Here is a 20,671-nt window from a genome sequence, read left to right as displayed (position 1 = left end):
ATACACCAAGATTAGCACTATACGCAAGCAAACTGGATATGCTTTTGGAAACGGTCAGACATTTCAGATAGCATCCACTATCTTTTGTCAGCGATGAAAACTACTAGTATCTTTCGTCAGCGATGAAAGTAGTGGCCTTGCTGTTTACGTGGCCGCCAGTAGAACACTTTGGTCAGAAGTGATCACGTTAATCGGCTTGCCGCCGGTCTGCTTTCAATTAACTCTGTATGCGGGGGACTGTTCGTTAATGCTACGACCAAAACTCTCTTTATTTACGCCTTTATGATTTGGGGGAAGGGCATTGTTCATGGTAAATGCTATATTTTGTGATCAAATATTACATTTTTTCCTATCATATTCTATGACAGCACTGACAGACATTGTTTCCAAATCGTGGTAAATGCTAATGCTATGTTTTGTGATGAATTAAATGTTTCATTTTCCATATAATATTCTCCAACAGTGGGAAATGGAGCAGCTGACTTATGAGTCTCCTGAAGAATTTTCCAATGACAATCCTGGGAACAACGCACACACAAATGAGAATGAGGCAAGTGGAAGGAAAAAACAACAAGACAAAGACGTTCTACACCAAGAAAAGAGCAGTGTAGATTCTGCACAACCTGACACAGAACGTTCTTCATATTCACCAGAACCAGTCGGTACAACTTCAAGGCACAGAAAGGGGCAAGGGGCAAAATCAACCAAAGATGCAGCTTACATCTGTGACGAGTGCGGGTACAGAACACCTTTCAGGGGCAACTTAACGCATCATATGAGAATACACACAGGAGAAAAACCTTACAGATGTGACCAGTGTGACTATTCTGCTACACGAAAGAGCCACTTGGTTCGACACAGGTTCAAGCACACCTGTACTGGTGCGGTGAAACGCCACAAATGTGACCAGTGCGACTATTCTGCAACAGAGAAAGACAATTTAGACACACATGTCATGGCCAGACATACCGATGAGAAGCCCTACAGGTCTGGGGAGTCCGGATATAGGACAGCTTCTAGGTCTAACCTTTCTAGACATATAATGACACATAGTATTGAAAAACCTTACAAATGTAATCAATGCAGTTATTCAACTGGAGTGAAATCTGATTTAGATAAACACGTCAGGGCAAAACACACCGGTGAGAAACCTTACACTTGCAGTGACTGTGGGTTCAGGACGGCTTCTACGTCAGCTCTAGTCGTACATAAGAGAACACACACAGGTGAGAAACCTTACAAATGTGAGGAGTGCGGATACAGGACGGCAGGTTGGTCTAACCTTGCTCAGCATATCAGAACGCATACCGGTGAGAAACCTCACAAATGTGACCAGTGTGACTACTCTGCCGCAAGGAGATCCCAAGTAGACGAACATGTCATGAGAAAACACACTTTTGTCAGTTTTGAAAAACCCTACATGTGCGGGGAGTGCGGATATAGGACTGCTAAAAGGTCTCACCTGTCCCGACATATGAGAAAGCATACCGGTGACAAACCCTACATGTGCGGGGAGTGTGGATTCAGAACGGCTATAAGGTCTAACTTATCCCGTCATATGAGAAGACATACCGGCGAGAAACCTTACAAATGTGACCAGTGCGACTATTCAGCAACAGAAAAATGCTATTTAGTCAATCACATCAATGCGAAACACAGAAACGTGCAAAAAAGCATACCTGTGTAAAAGGCGCGAATACAGGATCTAGGACAAGTATGGCCTATATTGATTCTATGATCTATTATATGGAAGACGGCCTCTAGAAACCGCGAAACAGATACGAGCGTGCAAATCATGAAGAAAAGAAAACAAGTTTTCAAAATATATTGTTTTCACTACGAAATCTAATTGGTTAGGAAGGTTGAAAAATTGCTAAACACAATAAGTATTTACTACAGAACAATAGATTCTTTATCTTTGTTCTTTCACGTCATTGACTTTTGAATAGACATTGGCATTTTACGACATTAGTTTCGTTCACCCAATAAAGTTTAGTCATTTGTAGCAGCATGATTCACAGTATGGTCAAAACGTCTTTTACAAAAATGGAAATTGATGCATTCGTGAATGTCTTCCACACACTTTAATCAACATGACTTAAGAGGAAACATAAAAGTAAGAATCTTTACAAATGTGCCCACTTAAAAACAAGACCTGTGAGGCGAGACTGTAAGTTGAACATGTTAGAAAACTGGTTTGTTTCGTGCTGGTGTACCTAAGTAAGAAACAGAGTCACCCCATTTTCACAGGAAACAAAAGGCATGAAGTGAAGAAAGCAGACTCCATTAGTGTGACCATAACCAGGACATTGTACATGACTTTGTGAATGTTTTATATTTTTGTTATCTTAATATTTTCCTTAATTATGTTTAGTGTGTAGTAATATTTCTTGTCTTAGCTTAGCGCTACATATACTGGGAAGCATTTACATAAAAGATAATCGAAATGACAACTTGATGAGAGATGAGAAATTAACCTACACAGAAAAATATAAGGAATGATCAGTAAAAAAATGGTTGGTATAGTTTGGAAAATTGTGCCAAAGAATTCTCTTCGATCAAAAATCCTACCAAGGAAATGGCATTTTTGCCTAAAAATGTACTAAAAACGTAATGACTGGAGTTGTTGCTCTACGCTAACCTACATTTTCATGTTGTACTGTTTACATACAACATGATTGTGGATAAACTTAATCGCAAAATCATAGTAGTGTTGTAGAGATTTGCATACTAACTCGTTATATCTATGTTATATCGTTATAACTATGTTATATTGGTATAACTTGTTATAAAACTATGTAATATCCAGTGTAAGCTGAATTTGAATAATCGAGTTACTTAGTCACATTTTATAGATGTACTGTTGTTTACAAATAAACGTTACAAGTTCACAATCTTTTATTTCTTCTTTCTGATGATTTTACTGTGTACTAAATCCACTCCAATAAGTTTTATGAATTAAAGACCGCGATGGTTTATATCGATCATTTCTGTTCATCCTCAGTGAGGTGGCTCCTGGCTTGCTTTATCCAGCAAGGCAGAGCGAAGCTCGTCGACCTGAAGACCTTTGTCCTCTATGAGTAACACCACCACAACTCCGTCACGCCAGTCCAGTATATAACCCAAAATTAGAAATAGAAGTAATTCGCACCTTTGCTTGGCTCTAAACCACGAAGGTTAATGGAGCTTATCATACCACAGTCAAACCCTCTCTCGTCTGGGTATGGTCCGGGGTCTTTAATATATATATACGTTTGCTTTGCTTTGTGACTGCTGGTCTTCCTTTGTCGACAGTCTTCAAGAACAAAGACCGGTGACGTTTGTTACCGTTTTAATCATTATTTTAGGTCATGAATGAATAGGATCTAATAGTGTCCGTATGTAGAGCAGAACGTGAACATTAGCAAGGGCTGTTAGAGGGGTAACTTAGTTATCGCATTTATTATTGTGGAACCGTGGGTCGGAACGGCAGGGTTTTGGGCCCAGAACCCAGAGGTCCTGGCATCGACAGACACACAGATTCACAAGCCCAAAACATAAACTTAGCCATTCTGGCAAAGGTAATAAACGTCCTTGTCACAACTTACAAGGCATTCATTTCTGTATTACAGAAGTGAACTAGCTAATATACAGTGTAGTAGAAGTGATACTAGTGTGGTACGCTAGTATCACTTGCCATATTTGCAACTTCCACATTGGTGGTACCTCCAAAGTGTCACTTCTACAAGTATGATTATTATGCTACATCACTAACGTTATATATTTCCCATTTGGGTCTATCTGACGATCCCCGAAGAGAAAAAAAAATCTTGTTTTTTTTTCTGAAATCAGGCGAAAATTAATGAGCGCCATGATATCATCCATAAAATTTACGTGCTGTGGCCTAAATACCTTCATTATCTCCGTTGGTCGCCGTTGCGAGCGAAGAAGAATAAGAAAATGTTTAAGCGGTGATAGAAAGCCAGGCCCAGACTCGTATAATGTTTCGAGGGATGCGATTACCCACAATACTTGAAGAGTTCCGAGAATTCACGAAAATTTCACGAACATGCCGCGAGCACTCGGAATTCAAGATCGGTCGCTCGGAAATGGCATCGCCCGTAAAAAAGGTAACGAGCGTTCTAAAATTTGGCAACGACAGTTCTCGAAGGCAATGACGGTTTACGAAACGGAAATTTGCGTCGCCGGTACTGGCTGAGGTTGAAGTGGTTGTACTTTGGGCGGGGGTGTTGTTTCAACTTTGGGCTTGTTCATTCCTGCTACTACAGCTTTGATGGTGTCGGTGATATTCTGTATGGCCTTGCTGTTTAGCTTCATCATGGACGCCAAGTTGTCAAATTTTGCTGTGTGACAGAGTGCGTAAGAATGAATTGATCTTCATTTGCATGCCCATGTGGGCTAAATGCAGCAAATCAGTTGTGTAGAAGGATCGATATTTAAGACTAAGTAAAAAGACTAAGACAAACTGTCCACACGTATGCTTAAAAACAAGACCATGCACACAAAGTTATCGCTCGGGCCGTGACATCATTATGTGAAAGGTAGCTGGCCCGAAAGCTTAGGGCACAACTGGCCGTACGTGCAACATGAACGAATGTTTCACAAATGTTCAAAGTTGTACATGTAACTACGCCCTTACGCAGCTACATACGTACTACCTGCGTAGTGACATTTCAAATCATGTGATTGGTTGGTAGCATGTACTTTTGTGTGAGAGGTAAAACTTAAGCTAAGTGCACAACTCGCCGTACGTGCAAATACGTGCTGTCTACCTGCAATTAGTGGGCAATCCTTTGGGATCTGTAAAGTTAAGGGCACAACCCGCCGTACGTGCAATTTGTCCGTACGTTCTTTGGGAGGCCAGGTCCGCCACGTATTTCTGAAAACGTTTAGGCTGTACCAGGCAAGCGCGTCGCCCGTACTGGTACGTGCGGGGGGCGAATCCGCAGGCCGATAGCACACAAAGTTTTGCCTGCACGTAAAGTTCTACGGGGTGTCTGAGTGCTCCAAAATCCGTCGGAGCACGAGTTCGTACGTAGACGGTACTTATCGCGGATCCCAAAGGATTGCCCACGTTTTGGCACGTAGACAGCACGTATTTGCATGTACGGCGGGTTGTGCTATTAGCTTAAGTGGTACGTACCGCCTTTAGGTGCAGGCAAAACTTTGTATGCTATCTTAGCTTTATAGTCAGCTAATTGAACCCCTGTTATTCAAATCGCACACAAGACCACAACGTTACCTTTACATCTTAATCATACACTGTTTCATCACAATAACAGTAGCAATCAACTAATATATTTACAACCAGAAACGATTGACGTGACAGCAAATCACTTTTTAACTAAGTTAAACTTTCTTTCATCTCTCTTCCCTCTCTTTCCTTTCTTTCTTTGGAAGAGACCGCAACCAACAAGCTGATTATTATTCTGTCACTTGTAAATTGAAAGGGCGAGGTCACCAGGCCAGGTCTAAATTTTAGATGAGTTCGGAGGCCAATGACACAATAGCGTCAATGGCGGTGGCTTCAACAGCCGCTTGATGTAGCAAGTTCCAGTCTCTGACTGTACGTGGTAGGAAGGAAGACTTGCGGTACAGTGTCCTACCGACGGGTTGAACAAACTGCTGGTCGTGAGAGCGTCTCGCTTGGGGTGGGACGGGCTGTATACATAGTTTGCCCCTGAGGCCATCTATGGAGACGATGTTATGCTTTATCCTATACAACATTTCAAGGCGAGCAGGTTTCCGTCTAGCTTGGAGACTCGGCCACTTTAGATCCTCCGACGTCTGTGGGACTTGAGGGATCTACCCACCCATCCATCCATCCATCCATCTATCCACCCATCCATCCATCCATTCATTCATTCGTCCATCCATCCATCCATCCATCCATCCATCCATCCACCCATCCACCCATCCATTCATTCATTCGTCCATCCATCCATCCATCCATCCATCCATCCATCCATCCATCCATCCATCCATCCATCCATTCATCAATCAATCCATCCACCCATCCATCCATCCATCCATCCATTTATCAATCCATCCATGCGCCCATCCATACGATTAAATAATCCGACCATTCATCCACCCCTGCATTAGTCTCATTGTGTCAGAAACGATAGAACGGATTACAGCCATCTAAAAGTGTTTATTCTTTCTAACATATAACACAAAATGCACCCGTGTGTAGTAACACTAACGCTTAAATTATTTACACAAATTACCACAACAATCTCTTAACACATCACTCAATATAAATGTTACTTACAATAGTCACAGTAGTTCTTAATTTAAAGTCTAAAAATATTCACCCTCATCCGTTCACCTGGATTACAATTGTACCACGATGCTATGACCTGTTGTAATATATTCAGCATTGTGAATGCTTTCAACGTTATGTTTTCTTTGTAATGAAGATCTATTGCCAAGACACTAACATGTATAAAATTTTAGAAAATTTGGCTAACACATCAAGACCAAGTGCAAAATTGTAATGTTGCAATTAAAGTATACTCTTATCCGGAATGTAAGAAAGAGTCAAGTGTGATGTACGTATGAGGGTTAAATACTTTTGGATATTCACATTCTTTGCAAACTTAACAAACTTTTTAAACACAGCTTTACGAATTTACACAAAGATCACACATATCATATATATTTTATTTTTACCAAATTGACAAAAAAAATCACAAAGTATCACTGGGCCATTACTAAGTTTTTCCTATATAATGTTTTCACGACTCCATTGGCTGATGTCTCTAATGTACAAAGCAATGCTTATATAAAGCCTTTCCAGATTGTTAAAGATCCCCTTGGCCTCCAGAATACGAACTTGCCAATCCCTACAGTTCTAAAAAGGGACTGAAAGAAGAATTCCTAAAAACAGGGATACATTTGTATTATTACAGACTGCAGGCGAAGTTTACTAAAAGAAAACAAATTCACAGAGTTCATTTGATTTATGAGCACGAAAAATACGATTTGACGGAAGAAAAATCATATTTTTCTTAATTAAAGATCGAATTATTTCCATTGCAACAATTTTGCCATTAGAACGAAGTAATATTTTGAACTTTATATCTATGACCATGGCAAGTAGGGGCACAAACATCGCAGTCAAGACCTTAATGCTGCATTGATACGATAATGGATAAAAACGCTCTTTAACGTTTACTTTCAGCAAATGAAGTCTCTTATCCTCGCCATAATGTAAGTTACACAATAGCAACTTCGGATTGACAACGGCCGGCTTGGTTGCTAAGGACTGAACAATGTACCAATCAACCATTTCAAAGCTGGACAATTCATGCCATTCATATTGGCTATTCCTGTAGAACTATACAATGCTACGAATAAGTTGAAAATGTATTCAGCAGCTTATCATCACTAACATTATGGCACGATATTAGATACAGAACCTTAAATAGATCATACTCAATGTGAGTAAGGGAAGGGTTGTGTGATATTGTTACCAAATGATAGCAGATCGTGTATTTTATGCTAACCACCTTTACAATCAACAGAGTACCTTACACAGGTTTCTTACCATATCCTGTCTGTTGTAAATGTTTTCTTTTCTGAAAACATGTTATTTCTTACATTATACAAGGCTACTAATGGGTGGAACGTTTCAGTATTCAAAGGATTTTACATCACGAAAATACTCAAGTCAACATCTCTACGTCACAATATCAATATAGAGTCTGAATCGTATTCAATATCAGTAAGTTGTGCAAGTTATTGTCACCAAATAACAGCGCGTTTCTACATGTTTTCTCATGTATCATGTTAGCCACCGTAGAAACGGATAACCGTAAATTTCTAACCACACCGTGTGTGTCTGCTGTCACGAACTATTGTTAAAATACCGTTTACATATGAATAGCATTAACATGAACTTATGTAAATTGACACGACAATAGAAATGACAGGAATAACACACTTATGACTTATCATTATTACATGATATACCACATAACACCCGTGCAACCAGCTAGTTGGTGATAGGTGCTTGATTGACGTCATATATGTTTTGCATACTGCTTTTCCTGCACTCTTTACTAAGTCTTGTACTTATGAGAAAGAGTTTGTCAGTTGAAATATCATTCTCACCGCAAAGAGTAGCATAACTACGTGGCCCGTGGGCATCAATTTTCGCAATGTTGGGAGGACTATTACAAATATCTGAATAACCCTTTACATTTATCTAGATTGTCTTTTCTTACTCTATTCAACTATACTAGCCGTACGCGTGTTTCATGAAAAGCCTCAACACTATTCTGTATGTTTAGTACAATCATTTTCTGCCTATGGTCAAACTGGGATCCAGAAAAATGTGTCAAGTATATCATCTATTTCAATGAAATTTTGAATGAACGCTTTAGCATAAGGCCATGTTGATTTAATAATGTAGATGACATCCTTTGTGAACGCAAAAATGATGCGAGTGTGCGAATAGAAAAATTGACAAAAAATTGTGTTTTTATAAAATCTTATTGGCCAGGAAGGTTGAAACAAATTAATGAAATATTATAAACTGGGCAATAGATTCTTAATTTTTGTTCTTTCACATCTTCGTTGACCTTGGAATATGTTATGACATTAGTAAAAGTTTTCAGATATTTGTTTTTTTTTTGCAAACTGAGGCATATGTCACAGTAGAGATCACGATCCAATAGAATCGTCGATTCTCCTAGGAGAGATCCCGATCGGAGTTTCTCCTAGGAGAGATCCCGATCGCAATCTCTACTAGTAGAATCGGCGATTCTACTAGTATAGATTGCGGTCAGGATTTCTCCCAGGAGAAACTCCGATCCAAACTAAAAAGATGTAGGAAACAGCAAGAATTTGATATTTTGACACCTGTTTTATCTCTTTACAATCGTTATTGTTCTTCAAAAGTTGTGAACTGATGCCATACATGCCTGACTAGTGAAATGTACTCAATAGGTGTGAAATTATGAGTACTACTAATATCTTGAAACTCTGCTTGATATATTGACACCTGTTTGACGACTTTACAATTGTTATTGTTCTTCCATAGCCATGACATTTGCATACTGACACATTGTTTGATCACCTGTTGGTGTCTTTCACATATTATAAGATTTTTGCCACTACTTTATCAGAAATTACTTTATCAGAAATTACTTTATCAGAAATCACTTTATCAGAAAACATACATGAAATTTACCATGAAACTGAAATTGATGCTATATACTATAGTGTACCTTGAATTAAGTTGCAGAAGTGACTCGAGTGGGGTTGGTTCAGTGAAGTTAACATTGTAAAAGTGACACAAGTAGGCTTGAGTGTAGTTGGTAATGAGTTAGTAGGTTTGCTTTAATACTAAATAAAATCATTGTTTATCAAAAAAATTATTGCCGTTTCCTACATCTTAGGATCATTTGAGATTGGATCGGAGTTTCTCCTAGGAGAAATCCCAATTGCAATCTGTACTAGTAGAATCGCCGATTGTCCTAGGACAGATCCCGATCACAGTCTGTTTCCTATATCTTAGCATCATTTGAGTTTGGATTGGAGTTTCTCCTAGGAGAGATCCCGATGGCAATCTATACTAGTAGAATCGCCGATTCTACTAGTACAGATTGCGATTGGGATCTCTCCTAGGAGAATCGACGATTCTACTGGATCGTGATCTCTACTGTGACACATACATTGGCTTATTTTGAAGCTGCTTTGTACGATTAACAGTATGATTTTTTTTTTTCATTTCTGCAAACGTATGAAAATTGATGTACCCAATGATAATGGAAAATACAAAAGATGCACTGTTACAATCATTATGTTCTTCATTTTAAGAATTGTCTAAACTTCAAAGTTCATGCTTTTAAAGACACCAGTCAAGAAAAAGTTAAGAAAACAATGCACACGCTTCCTCTGATATTAGAAATTACTTTTCCACTTTTTGGGGATGAAGGGGGGGGGGGCCTTTCTGAAAGAAAAAAACAAAACCCAAGCGACAATTATGTGTCACCTCATTTTGGAGGTGCGTTCATGGTGCTGTCGATTTTGGACTAATTATAATGGCATAAACCACTACTTTGTAGTGGCATCTTAAACGTGTTTGAGTTGTGGCTTGCCTCAAACACGGGACCTCAATTTAAAGCAAAGCGAGGAAAATCGTAGAATGTAGTTTCCCCAAAGGCCTATAAAAGTATTTGAGCCCTAAACCTCAGCGTTAATTTATGAACACCCTATCATTACGCAAGTGAAAACACAATATTGTCAGGGCACTACAATTATGTCATAGCTAGTAGACGCTGATCAACGTTTCCATTTACTTTTTTACCCTCTAAGATTTGATTAAATGCATTTTCAAAGGCCGGCTTTAAGCTTTTCGCCCCATTATGAACTGATGGAAAATGGTGCCAAGTCTAACATCGTTGAGGAGCTAAGCCACCGTTCTTGTGGCACCTAGATATTCTCTTCTGGATGTATACTATCCCTCCTTTTATTATATTTTCTTCTCTCTTGTGGTACCCGGATATTATCCGTACGCAACAATCATATGTCTAAGTTTCTGGTGTTATACAGGGAGTCAATTTGTAGTCATTGAATTACCGGGTCTGTCGAGTTATGAAACTGACGATCTTGTTCCAGATATGCTTGTAACCCTGACGGATATTTTTGTTCATAAGGCCGTATACGATAGGGTTCAGAGCGCCGTTCAGTGCCATGAGTACCTGCCCAACAAGAAAAGCTTCAGATGGGACTTGGCTGGAAAATAAAACCATTATCGTCATGGGCATACAACAGGCGGTGTAAACAGCAAACAGGATCAACGTCATCTTTGTGATCTGCCTCTCTGCTGAACTGTTTTGCGAGGCATTTCCCTGATTTTGTGGTACTCTGGGACATGCTGGGCCTGCCAAGGTAGCTACCTGCAAACCGCCTTTAGGTTTACCAGGCTCGTCGTCGTCATCATTCTTTTGTTTCTCGTCACTGGGAGATGAATCTTTGTCCTGACTATGCTGCTGTTTTTCATTACTTCCTGCCTGGTCTGACATCTCAGCGACCATGATTCGTTTGGTTTTACCTGGTTCGCTGTCAATTTTTGGCTGTTGGGTCGGTTTCTGATTATTCACATCACGTGAGGAGGAATCGCAGACTCCCATCCAAACGCCCCCATCCAGATCCTTAGAGGAATTTGCCTCATTAGCAGATACAGTCTTTGTGGATGGACCAGCGCTGCCCCCCTCCCCACGCGAGTAGCTAACAGCCAAACGGTTAGAAGGGTTTACTGCGTTAGCCTTGACACGCTTCTTACTCTTCCTCACATGGTTGTAAATGAGAACGTAACAAGTGAGGGCCGTTATGTACGGGATGATGACCGTTATGAACATGGGGATAAACTTTCCCAGAATGTTAGGAGTAGCTCCCAGGCTGCATCGTTTGAACTTTGGGTCGAGCTTGACCTCCTCCATGACATGAAGAGGCAAGTATGCAATGATAGAGACCAACCATGTGAGGAAGAGCATGCCAAACAGAACACGCTTGGATTTCAGACGTGTGCTGTTAGTACACACTATGAAGTAACGCTGGAGAGCGATACACATCATGTGGCTTACTGATACCCCCCATAGAACAGGGTTGAGGTACCCCTGTAACCAGCACAGCGCCCCTGGCGGTTCCCATTGGGGGTGCAGGAACACCGGGATCCAGAGGGCAGGTCCGATGATGGAGTAGAGGATGTCAGCACAGCTGAGGCTGGCCAGAGGGACGTTAACCAGCTTTCTGAGGACTGGGCGGGTCCAGATGGCGATGATGGTGAGGAGACATCCAATCAGAGTCACTGTGATGATGACTGGAGGTAAACAATATTTCTCAAAATCAGTGACAGTTAACGTAAATAAGATCGTGTTGGTTCTTTCCATTATATGTAGGACATCCGCACGTGCATCAATTGTCATCTGTCTCGAATAGAAAAGTTTCAACAATACTGTAAATCACACAACGCAGCTATAGAATTAGCAGCCTTATGCAGAAAATTGCAACAAAAAAATAGAAAGCGAATAATAATTTCGTAGAATATACTTGTCAGTTTCAAAGTCATGCAATATGAGAAAGTATAAAAATAAAGATTTTATTGTTTCGTATACCATTCTCTGTGTGTTTGTGTCTTTCTTTCTAATATTCCTGACGACGTAGATGTCACCAAGAAGGTAAACTTCCCTTCTCTTCCTAAATCACATGTAATTTAAAATGCATACAGATATAGCCGAGACACAATTTTTTCTTCTTCTACAGCTCTTCTGTACGTCTTGTGGTATTTCTCCCGAAGTTCCTTAAGGTACATGTAATTAATAATTTGAGTTTTCTTTTAGTTTGGAGATTTAATCTGAATCTTTTTGTTCCCCGGTTCATTGGATTTGGTTAATTTTGTTTCATTCTATTTATACGCCCAGTTAAAAATCAATTTTTTTCAAACATAAAGCAAAAACCTGCTAGAGAGAAAGGCCCTGGACGTTTTTTCTATCCCCCTTATAATCAATATAGAAAATAATAATTCAAAGGTAATCAATAAAAAATGAAAATGATATAAAATGTAACCGATCAGAAAATGATGACAGATATGATAGGAACATTAGAATAGCAGATCAGGGAATATTATCTACATGTAGGTATGATGAATTCTATACGTCAATAATCAAGAAAGATTTTATGTCTCTTTGCACAGTGTTATAAACAGAATTTAAAAGTGAATCATTTTCGCCAAAACTTCGGTTGTTAAAACGGTAGGCAACAAAACTGGGACTTTCTTCCACATTTTTGTCAAAAGAAAACAAAGATATCAAAAAGGTTGTTAAGACAATACTCTGTTAAGACCATTCGAAATATGAATAAACTAATATTGAGTAATCATGAAAATAACGTACTTGCAAGAACGAAGACCACAAAGTACACCCAGGTACTAATCATGATGAGGAGGGATTTTCTCTGCGACCTTCAGGAAGGACTACACTGTTCCAGTATGCATCAGTAACGCATAGGATCCTATGGGAGATGGAGGAAAATAATGTGTCATTATTTTGAGATTAAAAACATCAAACCACAAAACAAACCCTGAAATGCTTTCGATTGTAACCTGTTCCGCCAGTTGTTATCAAATGTATTTTCTCTATACCCTCATCCGACCTCTTGGATCGGTCCTGCATTCTCAAAGAGACAGCTGTCAATCATGTCACTGTCTCATCGGGAGTGTGGAAAACCCAAGACGGAGAAACGTAATTTCTTTACAACCAATTCCACAGTATTGGTATACAGTCTTTCTAAAATGTCTACATCACAATACGTCCTACGAATTATTTTTTTAATGGTTTAAAGCCTTATTCATATTTTTCTCTCTCACCGTGGAGGCTAGGCGCAGGGGTTAACTGCGTCCCGCCTTCAGTCGTCCGTTACTGGTGACGTTTGTATTCCCTGTAAGATATAACACAAGCAAATTCTCAAACCAGTCTTACTTGTTACCTTTACCGGGAAAGTAATGTTTTCAATAACGTTTGTATGTGTGTGGGGTGGGTCGGTGTAGAAAACATGAAAATGTAAAAATCATTTGGCGAAGGTATGGGGTCGTGAAAATGAGTTCTCATAAAAGTCCTTGCGATGGCATATTCCGCATATCGTACGATGAATTCCGCACATCGCAGTTAATCGCAGCTAAATCGTAATCAAAATCAGTCATCGCAGAGCATCGAATGATTTTCAAAATTTTTCCAGCGTCGTACGATTTTTCACTTGTGTCTGTTCTGAATAGTCGTCTGGCCGCTTTTGTGCTTCTTAACCAACCAAATGTGGACCTAGATGTTGAATACCTTCCTATGATGTCTTTCACTGTAAAAAGAAATCAAAGGAAACTAGAGTTCAACGAACCCATCTCTTCGCCAAATAATCACGCCTTTATTTAAGACTTTAAGGTCTTATTCATGTATTACTAAATAGCAAATGACTGCATGAACTGTGTTCCTCACATGCAAACACACAAACATTACCAAAACCAGACTGTGACCTGACAGATGACCTGGTAGCATCCCTGGTCAATCAGAATTTAATGCTTGTCAATTTAGACTTTGTCCCCAGTGTAAGGGCGTCCTCCAGCAAACCATCTGTATAACAGCTGTGTCCATAGATATAGGTCAAAATGAGATATATAGAGCACAGTTTATTTCTGTTAATAAGTTTTGCTGCAGTACCTTAGGAAGCCGCTAGGGGGCCCACAATCATAATTTATCTTCGTTTTCCTGACCCCTACCCACCTACCAAATATCATCAGGATTTTTTCCAGGCTTCTCGAGTTATGCATTCCACAAACAAAAGGACGCACACACTCGGCCCACTACCGTCCTAACGGAAAATGCTACGTCAACTATTTTCGAACACAACCTTCTTTTCCGCAGCCACTACTTAAATACTAAATATCATGAAAATCCATACACAGCTTCTTGAGTTATATGCTGTTGGCATGGATTTATGAACTTTCCTCATTAATTATGCAAATAAGCTACTGATTTGCATAATTAGTATTACATTGTATAAGTCATCACTCATTCTATCTACATACCGAAAATCCTGATGATCTGTTTACACGTTCTCAAGTTATCCTCGTCCAAAGTTTGAACGGAAATCGGTGCCTGCAGTTCCCAAAAAGCCGCTAGGGGGTCCAAACTCACAGCACTTACTCTCTGTTTCAAGGACTATCTACTACTCAAAAATCATGACCACAGCATGTCCAGAACACGAAGTGCCAAAATTAAAAGTTTTGCTGCAGTACCTTAGGCAGACACTAGGGTGCCCATTATCGAACTTGACCTTCGTTTTCCTAACCCCAATCCACCTAACAAATATAATCAGGATCCATTCAAGGGTTCTCGAGTTATCTTGCTTACAGACAAACGCACTTACATACAAATCCCGCTACAGCACCATAGGTAAGAGCCAGGTAAACCATTTTCGCACTTGACCTTCCTCTCCAAAACCGCTACACACCTACCAAGTTTCGTGAAAATCGCCCAGCTAGATTTTGACTTATGCTGCCAAAAACAAACCGCAAAAAACATACCAAGCTCGCTGCAGTACCGTAGGAAAACGCCAGGTAAACCGTTTTCAAACTTGGCATTCCTTTCGACAACTGCTACACACCTACCAAAAATCACAAAGTTCCATCCACAATTTCTCGAGTTATATGCTGTTGACCTACATACAGACCCAAGTCAAGCAATCTCATACTCTTCTTGGCGAAGAGAACCATAACAACATGAGTCTTACAAACATAGATTCAAATTAAGCACAAGTACTAGCATGGGTATGTCGGCCTTCTTGTCAGCTCTACGAGTCAGGGTTTTTCGAAAATCATATTTTGCTTTTTTTGTGATGATAATCATGATATGCTATCAAGAAAAAATGTCATCAGACAAAAATCATATCAGAAACATTATATCAGATATCACAAGCCTGCCTTTCTGTTCGAGTTGTTTACGATTATGGTAAACTGACCCGAGACCGGCGAGAGATGAGATCTAGTCTAATTATGAACCCACGACTATGTAGCCATCAAACAATTGTCTGCATCACCTGTGCGTGATACTGACTCTGCAACGTGGAAAACATTGCCTTGAATGCAGGCTCTTCTACGGGCGCGCTGTTCTCTAGTTGCTATTGTTAACAGTTGCGACTGATATAGTTTTCTTTTTCGTCAACATAGACAATATCATGGGAAACTGAAACCATGACCACATACTAAAAATCTATGAATCTTTAACGTCATCAATACAAAAAAATTGCCGTAATGAAGTCTGATATGGGGGCAAAAAAATCGTACGACGATGGAGAAACTTTGAACATGCTCAAAATCTATTTCAGCTCTATTTTCGTCATAAGAGGCTCCCCGATTTACTATGATTTACCTGCGATTGACGCAGGTACGCTCTTATGACCTCATCGTACAATGCATTACGATCCTTGTGACCACGGTTTTATATATTTAAACCTTGCTTCCGATTCTTCCCCGACTTACGACGTACTGCGCTTATACCAATCATAAAATCGCCATTGTAGTCCATCGTACGATTCTTGTGACCGGGGCCTAAAGTACGCAAAATGCTATCGCTCAAGTCTTTCCGGCTTTGTAAGAGTGAAATTACGGGCATCATCTATGGAATCTTAGCTTTTACATGAAATAAAAACAAGGCATTACGAAAAAAAGGTGTCACAACATTAGTTTTGGTTTTAACTAGGGAGAAATGTAACGTTGTATATACCTTTTGTCGCCATATTCAGTAACATCCGTTACCGTTTATATAAAACTGCTGTATTTTGATATTTGGAACGTACGAAGTAAGAACTTGCCACATACCTAACACGTGTTAAGTAACAAGACGGGAGAATTTACTGTCATATGTAACGTAACAAACAAAATGTGTTACGGTAATGACTGTACTTTCCTCCTTTATTTACCTGACTTGGTGTAAGAAAGCCGCCCAGTTTCTAAAATTCTTTCTCCAAAGGATACAGCCCAAAACGGCTGTTCCCTCGAAAGAAGAAAAGCAAAAGCGTGCAAAACCCGTCACCAGTAAAGTATGAAACGCCTTTCTTTAGGACATAACAATTGGTGGGACGTATTATGAATAAGCTGTAATTTTGATGGTCATCAATGAAGACATTTGTTTTAGGAAATAACGTGGATGAAACCTTTGAATTACTTGATCATTTTTGTTAGAGAAAAAACTCAATTTCTCTACATTTCTCTGAGAGTGAAACTCTCTTGGGCATGGCATCTCAACCTGCTTTGTGCAAGACTTGAACTTGATACTTAAATTCTTACTGGAGGCTGCCACATCAGATCGAAAACCTTAACAAATTTCGTCTAATTATGTCATCATACAAAACACATATTAGGTTGTGATATGCACCTCAGAAACATTTTTCTAAATCTTTTACTTTATTAATGCTCGTTTGATTGTATTAATAATGTATATCATACCCGGTAAACCACCTCACAAATATGCGCGGCCCAGTAAAATACGTATACCCGCTTTAGATCATCGGAAACTACGCACAAATCAACGTTCGATGTGTGTGTGTGTGTATGTGAGTGTGTGACACACCTATGACAAATTGCCTCGTTGGGAGTCTTTCCCAGAGAGCACATGGTCGGAACACGACTATCGAACTTGGGACTTTACTGCTCTGAGCCACGTTCGAACCGTTAAACCACATCGACGCAACTTGCAACTATACAAAACCAGTATCTATAGCTTTGATTTTTTAATAACAATTTCACCATCCAAGCCCATTTCCAATGGTTCAGAGTCCAGAATACATAACACAACTTTATTCAAACATCGTGTTTGCACTCCTACGATAAAAGCATGTACTGAAATAAAATTCTTTAAAATGTTAGAAATGGAGTCTTTGTAGCCAACCATTTTTGGTCAAGTACAGGTAAACGTCCCAATACAAAATCTTAAATGTGAAATGACAATTTCTTAATGCCACCAACCTCCCAAACGCTGTCCTAGTTGGTGAATGGTGACGACAGGGCGCCCGGCATCAGTTGGGTTACATGCTGGAATCAGCCCCTGCACCGCTGGATGGTAAGTTTTGCAACTGGGAAAAGATCAGCATAAAGCGGAATATTATAAGAGGATAATTGTCACATAAGGTAAAACAGCGATATGATTCGCTGTTATTTTCTCTCAATGTATTTTTATACACATACGTCACTTCAGAACGGAGGGAAGGCTTGCTAATCAGGAAGACATTATCCACTGATGATTTTCTGTTTTCTATCCCTCAATAGACGCTGATATCTATTTGTTAGAGAGGGAAAGCCTCTTGCTTAGATAATCTGTGATCCATCCTCTACGCAACAAACAGCTCTAAATGACCAATTGTTACATTTTCTGCCATTCATTCAACTTTTGCTTTAATATTCATACGTTGAAAACGTGGACATGAAGAAGCTTCACAATTAGCAAGGCTTTATCCACTACTGCCGTCAATGAGATCTAATGATTCTTTGTGAGGTTTTCTATTGCTGCATGCGAGTTTTATTCTGATATTCATTCGTCAACGGCGATGGAAAGCTTACAAATCAGCATGTTATTGTCCACTACGGTTGAAATGCATGTAATGATATATTGTCACGTTTTCTACAACTGCCTACCGTTCTATTTGATATTCAGACTTAAGCGAAGAGGGAGTTCTTACAAATTAGCAGGCCTTTCTTCAATCGGTGAAGGGGACTCTAATAATGCTTTGTTACATTTTCTACAGCGGCTCAAGAGTTTTAATTTGATATCCATTCGTTAGTGGCGAGGGAAACCTTACCAGCCAGCGAGCCATAGTCCTCTTTGGTACAAACAACTCTATTGGTACATTGTTCCGTCTCTGCGGCACAGGAGCCTATCATCAGCAGTGTTTGATGAGGAGTTGGTATTTTTAACTTTGAGTACATCAGACAGCAACGTAGTTTTGCCGTTTTTAATAGGGATCGTCTAAATGTAGCCTCCATAGCAGGCTCTCTGAGGCCTTTTCTTGGCTCAGACTACCAGCCTCGCGAGGCCCGCAGTCAGATAAGGCCGGTAATCAGCGACCCAGTACAAAAAGGGGGCCTCCAAGCCCTTTTCCGTAGAGCGTAATCGGCGGTTTTAATTCTGCGTACTCCGTAGCGGGACCGCTCGAATTCAACGTAGAGCGTAATCGGTGCATTTTGCGTCGAGCGATATTGGCCCCTTTAATTTAACGTATTACATAGAAGCTAACCGGATTTTACCGTAAAACGTAATTCTTAAAAAATTGTTCGTAAATCGTAATCAAAATTTCATTAAACTTTACTAGTCTACCGGCAAACTTTACCGGCGAAAACACAGGATATTGCGTTTTAAAGGTTCCAGATTTCAAAATTTCGCCGGACCTTCCTTGCGATGGCTCACCCCTTCGGCACAGGAAATGGTGAAAATATGTTGCGGGACCGTCGCCTCCCAACTAGTAAGCATTTCTTTACCGAACTTAGCTTAGTTAACAAGCAAAATATGTCTCTTAAATGCAGGAAATGGCATGCATTTCAAGGGTACCGGTCAAGATTTCAAATTTTTCTCTGGGCGGGCCTTGTCCTCCGGCGCTCACGACTCCCAGCGACCGTCGCCCTCATAAACTGACATTGAGCATATAGTCTGCCAGGAAATGGTGTTTCAGAGGGTACAAATTAAAAAAAATCCCGTACGTAGCTTGCGACAGTTAGTACTTTTGGCACTCGAAATCTGAAAATGATGTTTGTGGGGCGTTGCCCTCAATAGCTTAAAGCTAAAGCCATGTACTACGAATTTCTAATTGAAATGCCATTCAACTTAGCTTAGTCTGAGAGCAAAATTTTGCCCTTCAAAATGCAGAAAATAGCGTTTCAGAGGGTCAAGATTTCACAATATTCCCGGGGGAGCATGCCTCCGGACGCTCCTTGGATTGTCGCGCCTCCGCTTTCGGTGCTACAGTACAAGTGCTAAAAATTTATACGTCACATAAGAAATTTGCTGTCGACGCCCCAGGCCAACAAGACGGGCGCTTTAAATCGTCTAAGTTAAGTTTGAATCTTGTTGATGGAATCATAAGTTCAAGTTGTTAGATCTCCTCTTTACGTGTTCTGCAGTCGGCGGAGTCCAGCCAAAAGACGATTAATATTTGCATAATGCATTTGGAAACTTCGCAATTTAGTGTAGAGCGTAATGGAGCGTCCTTGGGGGGCGCTCAAAAAGAGTGTATTATGAGCCAAGAAAAGGCCTGAGCCTGTTATGGGGGCTAGTCTAAATGATATAAACGGGTATAATGACTCTTTGCGACGTTTCTGCGCTACCGATGCTTGTAATTCGGTATGCCTGTTGTTGCTTATGGCTATTAGCTGCATTATACGCCGGCAGGAAGGAAAACGTGCCTTTGTTAAGACACATTGTCCGAACGTTACAAACAGATGTAATGACTCATTATTACGTTACTACGCTGCCGTAACCTATATATGATCAGCTGTCAATGGCTGCTTCAAGTCACCAGACGTTAACATGTAAAGAATATCGGCAACAACTCACCCCCCCCCCCCCCCCCTTCCGAAAAACCCTCCCAAGTAGGGCTGGGTACCGGTACACCCTACCGGTACAAAACTGTTTTTTTTTCTTTGGACCGGTCCGAAAAAAACGGACCTGAAAAAATCGGTGGACCAAATTTTGGACCTATTGGAAAATAAATGGATTATATGATCAGGCTTCCAACCATTTTGGTGCTTACCGGTCGAGGAAAATAAGAAAAGCGAAGTAGAGTAGAGTCTGTATTCGTTTCTACCAAGTCAATTGTACGGAGCCAGTTAGCCTTGTAGGATTTTAAAACGCCAGTGGGAGTCAAATACTCCACAAAACAGATTTCTTTGTAGCGACATGGACCATTGGTTGTGGTATCGTCCAGTAAGTTCTTATATACTGAATAAGGTCCAGGTTCAGGTCCGGACATTAACATAATAATAGTCAGTGCTGTGAGCAGCCTGATACTCCAGAGGAGTAAGGTCATCCATATGGTAGACGACCCTGATAATTGGCCACATATGGTTAGCTTACCATGCCAAAATTAAAGGTTTATATACATTACAACCTCAGTCTGAATCTAC

General features: G+C 40.1%; 2 protein-coding genes across 2 annotated transcripts in view; one reads left to right on the top strand and one right to left on the bottom strand.

Annotated features, from left to right (window-relative positions):
• The window catches only part of LOC118427518 (zinc finger protein 501-like), a 3,345-nt gene extending 444 nt beyond the window's left edge, over positions 1-2,901 (top strand). The window contains exon 2 of the mRNA XM_035837355.1: positions 464-2,901. Within this exon, the coding sequence (XP_035693248.1) occupies positions 470-1,687 (1,218 nt within the window). The 5' untranslated portion in view covers positions 464-469 and the 3' untranslated portion in view covers positions 1,688-2,901. The remainder of the gene's footprint in view (positions 1-463) is intronic.
• Positions 2,902-9,716: 6,815 nt separating this feature from the next.
• LOC118427742 (G-protein coupled receptor 84-like) lies at positions 9,717-13,011 on the bottom strand. Its single transcript, XM_035837663.1, has 2 exons — positions 12,906-13,011; positions 9,717-11,833 (listed from the first exon to the last, which is right to left on the bottom strand). The coding sequence occupies exons 1-2, from the start codon at positions 12,946-12,948 to the stop codon at positions 10,587-10,589; spliced, it is 1,290 nt and encodes a 429-aa protein (XP_035693556.1). The 5' UTR covers positions 12,949-13,011; the 3' UTR covers positions 9,717-10,586.
• Positions 13,012-20,671: the final 7,660 nt, after the last annotated feature.

The sequence above is a fragment of the Branchiostoma floridae genome, chromosome 12, assembly GCF_000003815.2.
Source record: "Branchiostoma floridae strain S238N-H82 chromosome 12, Bfl_VNyyK, whole genome shotgun sequence".
In the NCBI taxonomy this organism is placed as follows: domain Eukaryota; kingdom Metazoa; phylum Chordata; class Leptocardii; order Amphioxiformes; family Branchiostomatidae; genus Branchiostoma; species Branchiostoma floridae.
Note: the sequence above shows the minus strand (reverse complement) of the source record. Positions and strands in the feature narration are given on the sequence as shown.

Bases quoted from the DNA above. Each gene is read 5' to 3' on its own strand.
- LOC118427742 (XM_035837663.1), bottom strand. From the start codon at position 12,948: ATGATTAGTACCTGGGTGTACTTTGTGGTCTTCGTTCTTGCAA. The intron at 11,834-12,905 runs GTACGTTATTTT...GTTTACCTCCAG, and splicing joins TGTGGTCTTCGTTCTTGCAA to TCATCATCACAGTGACTCTG.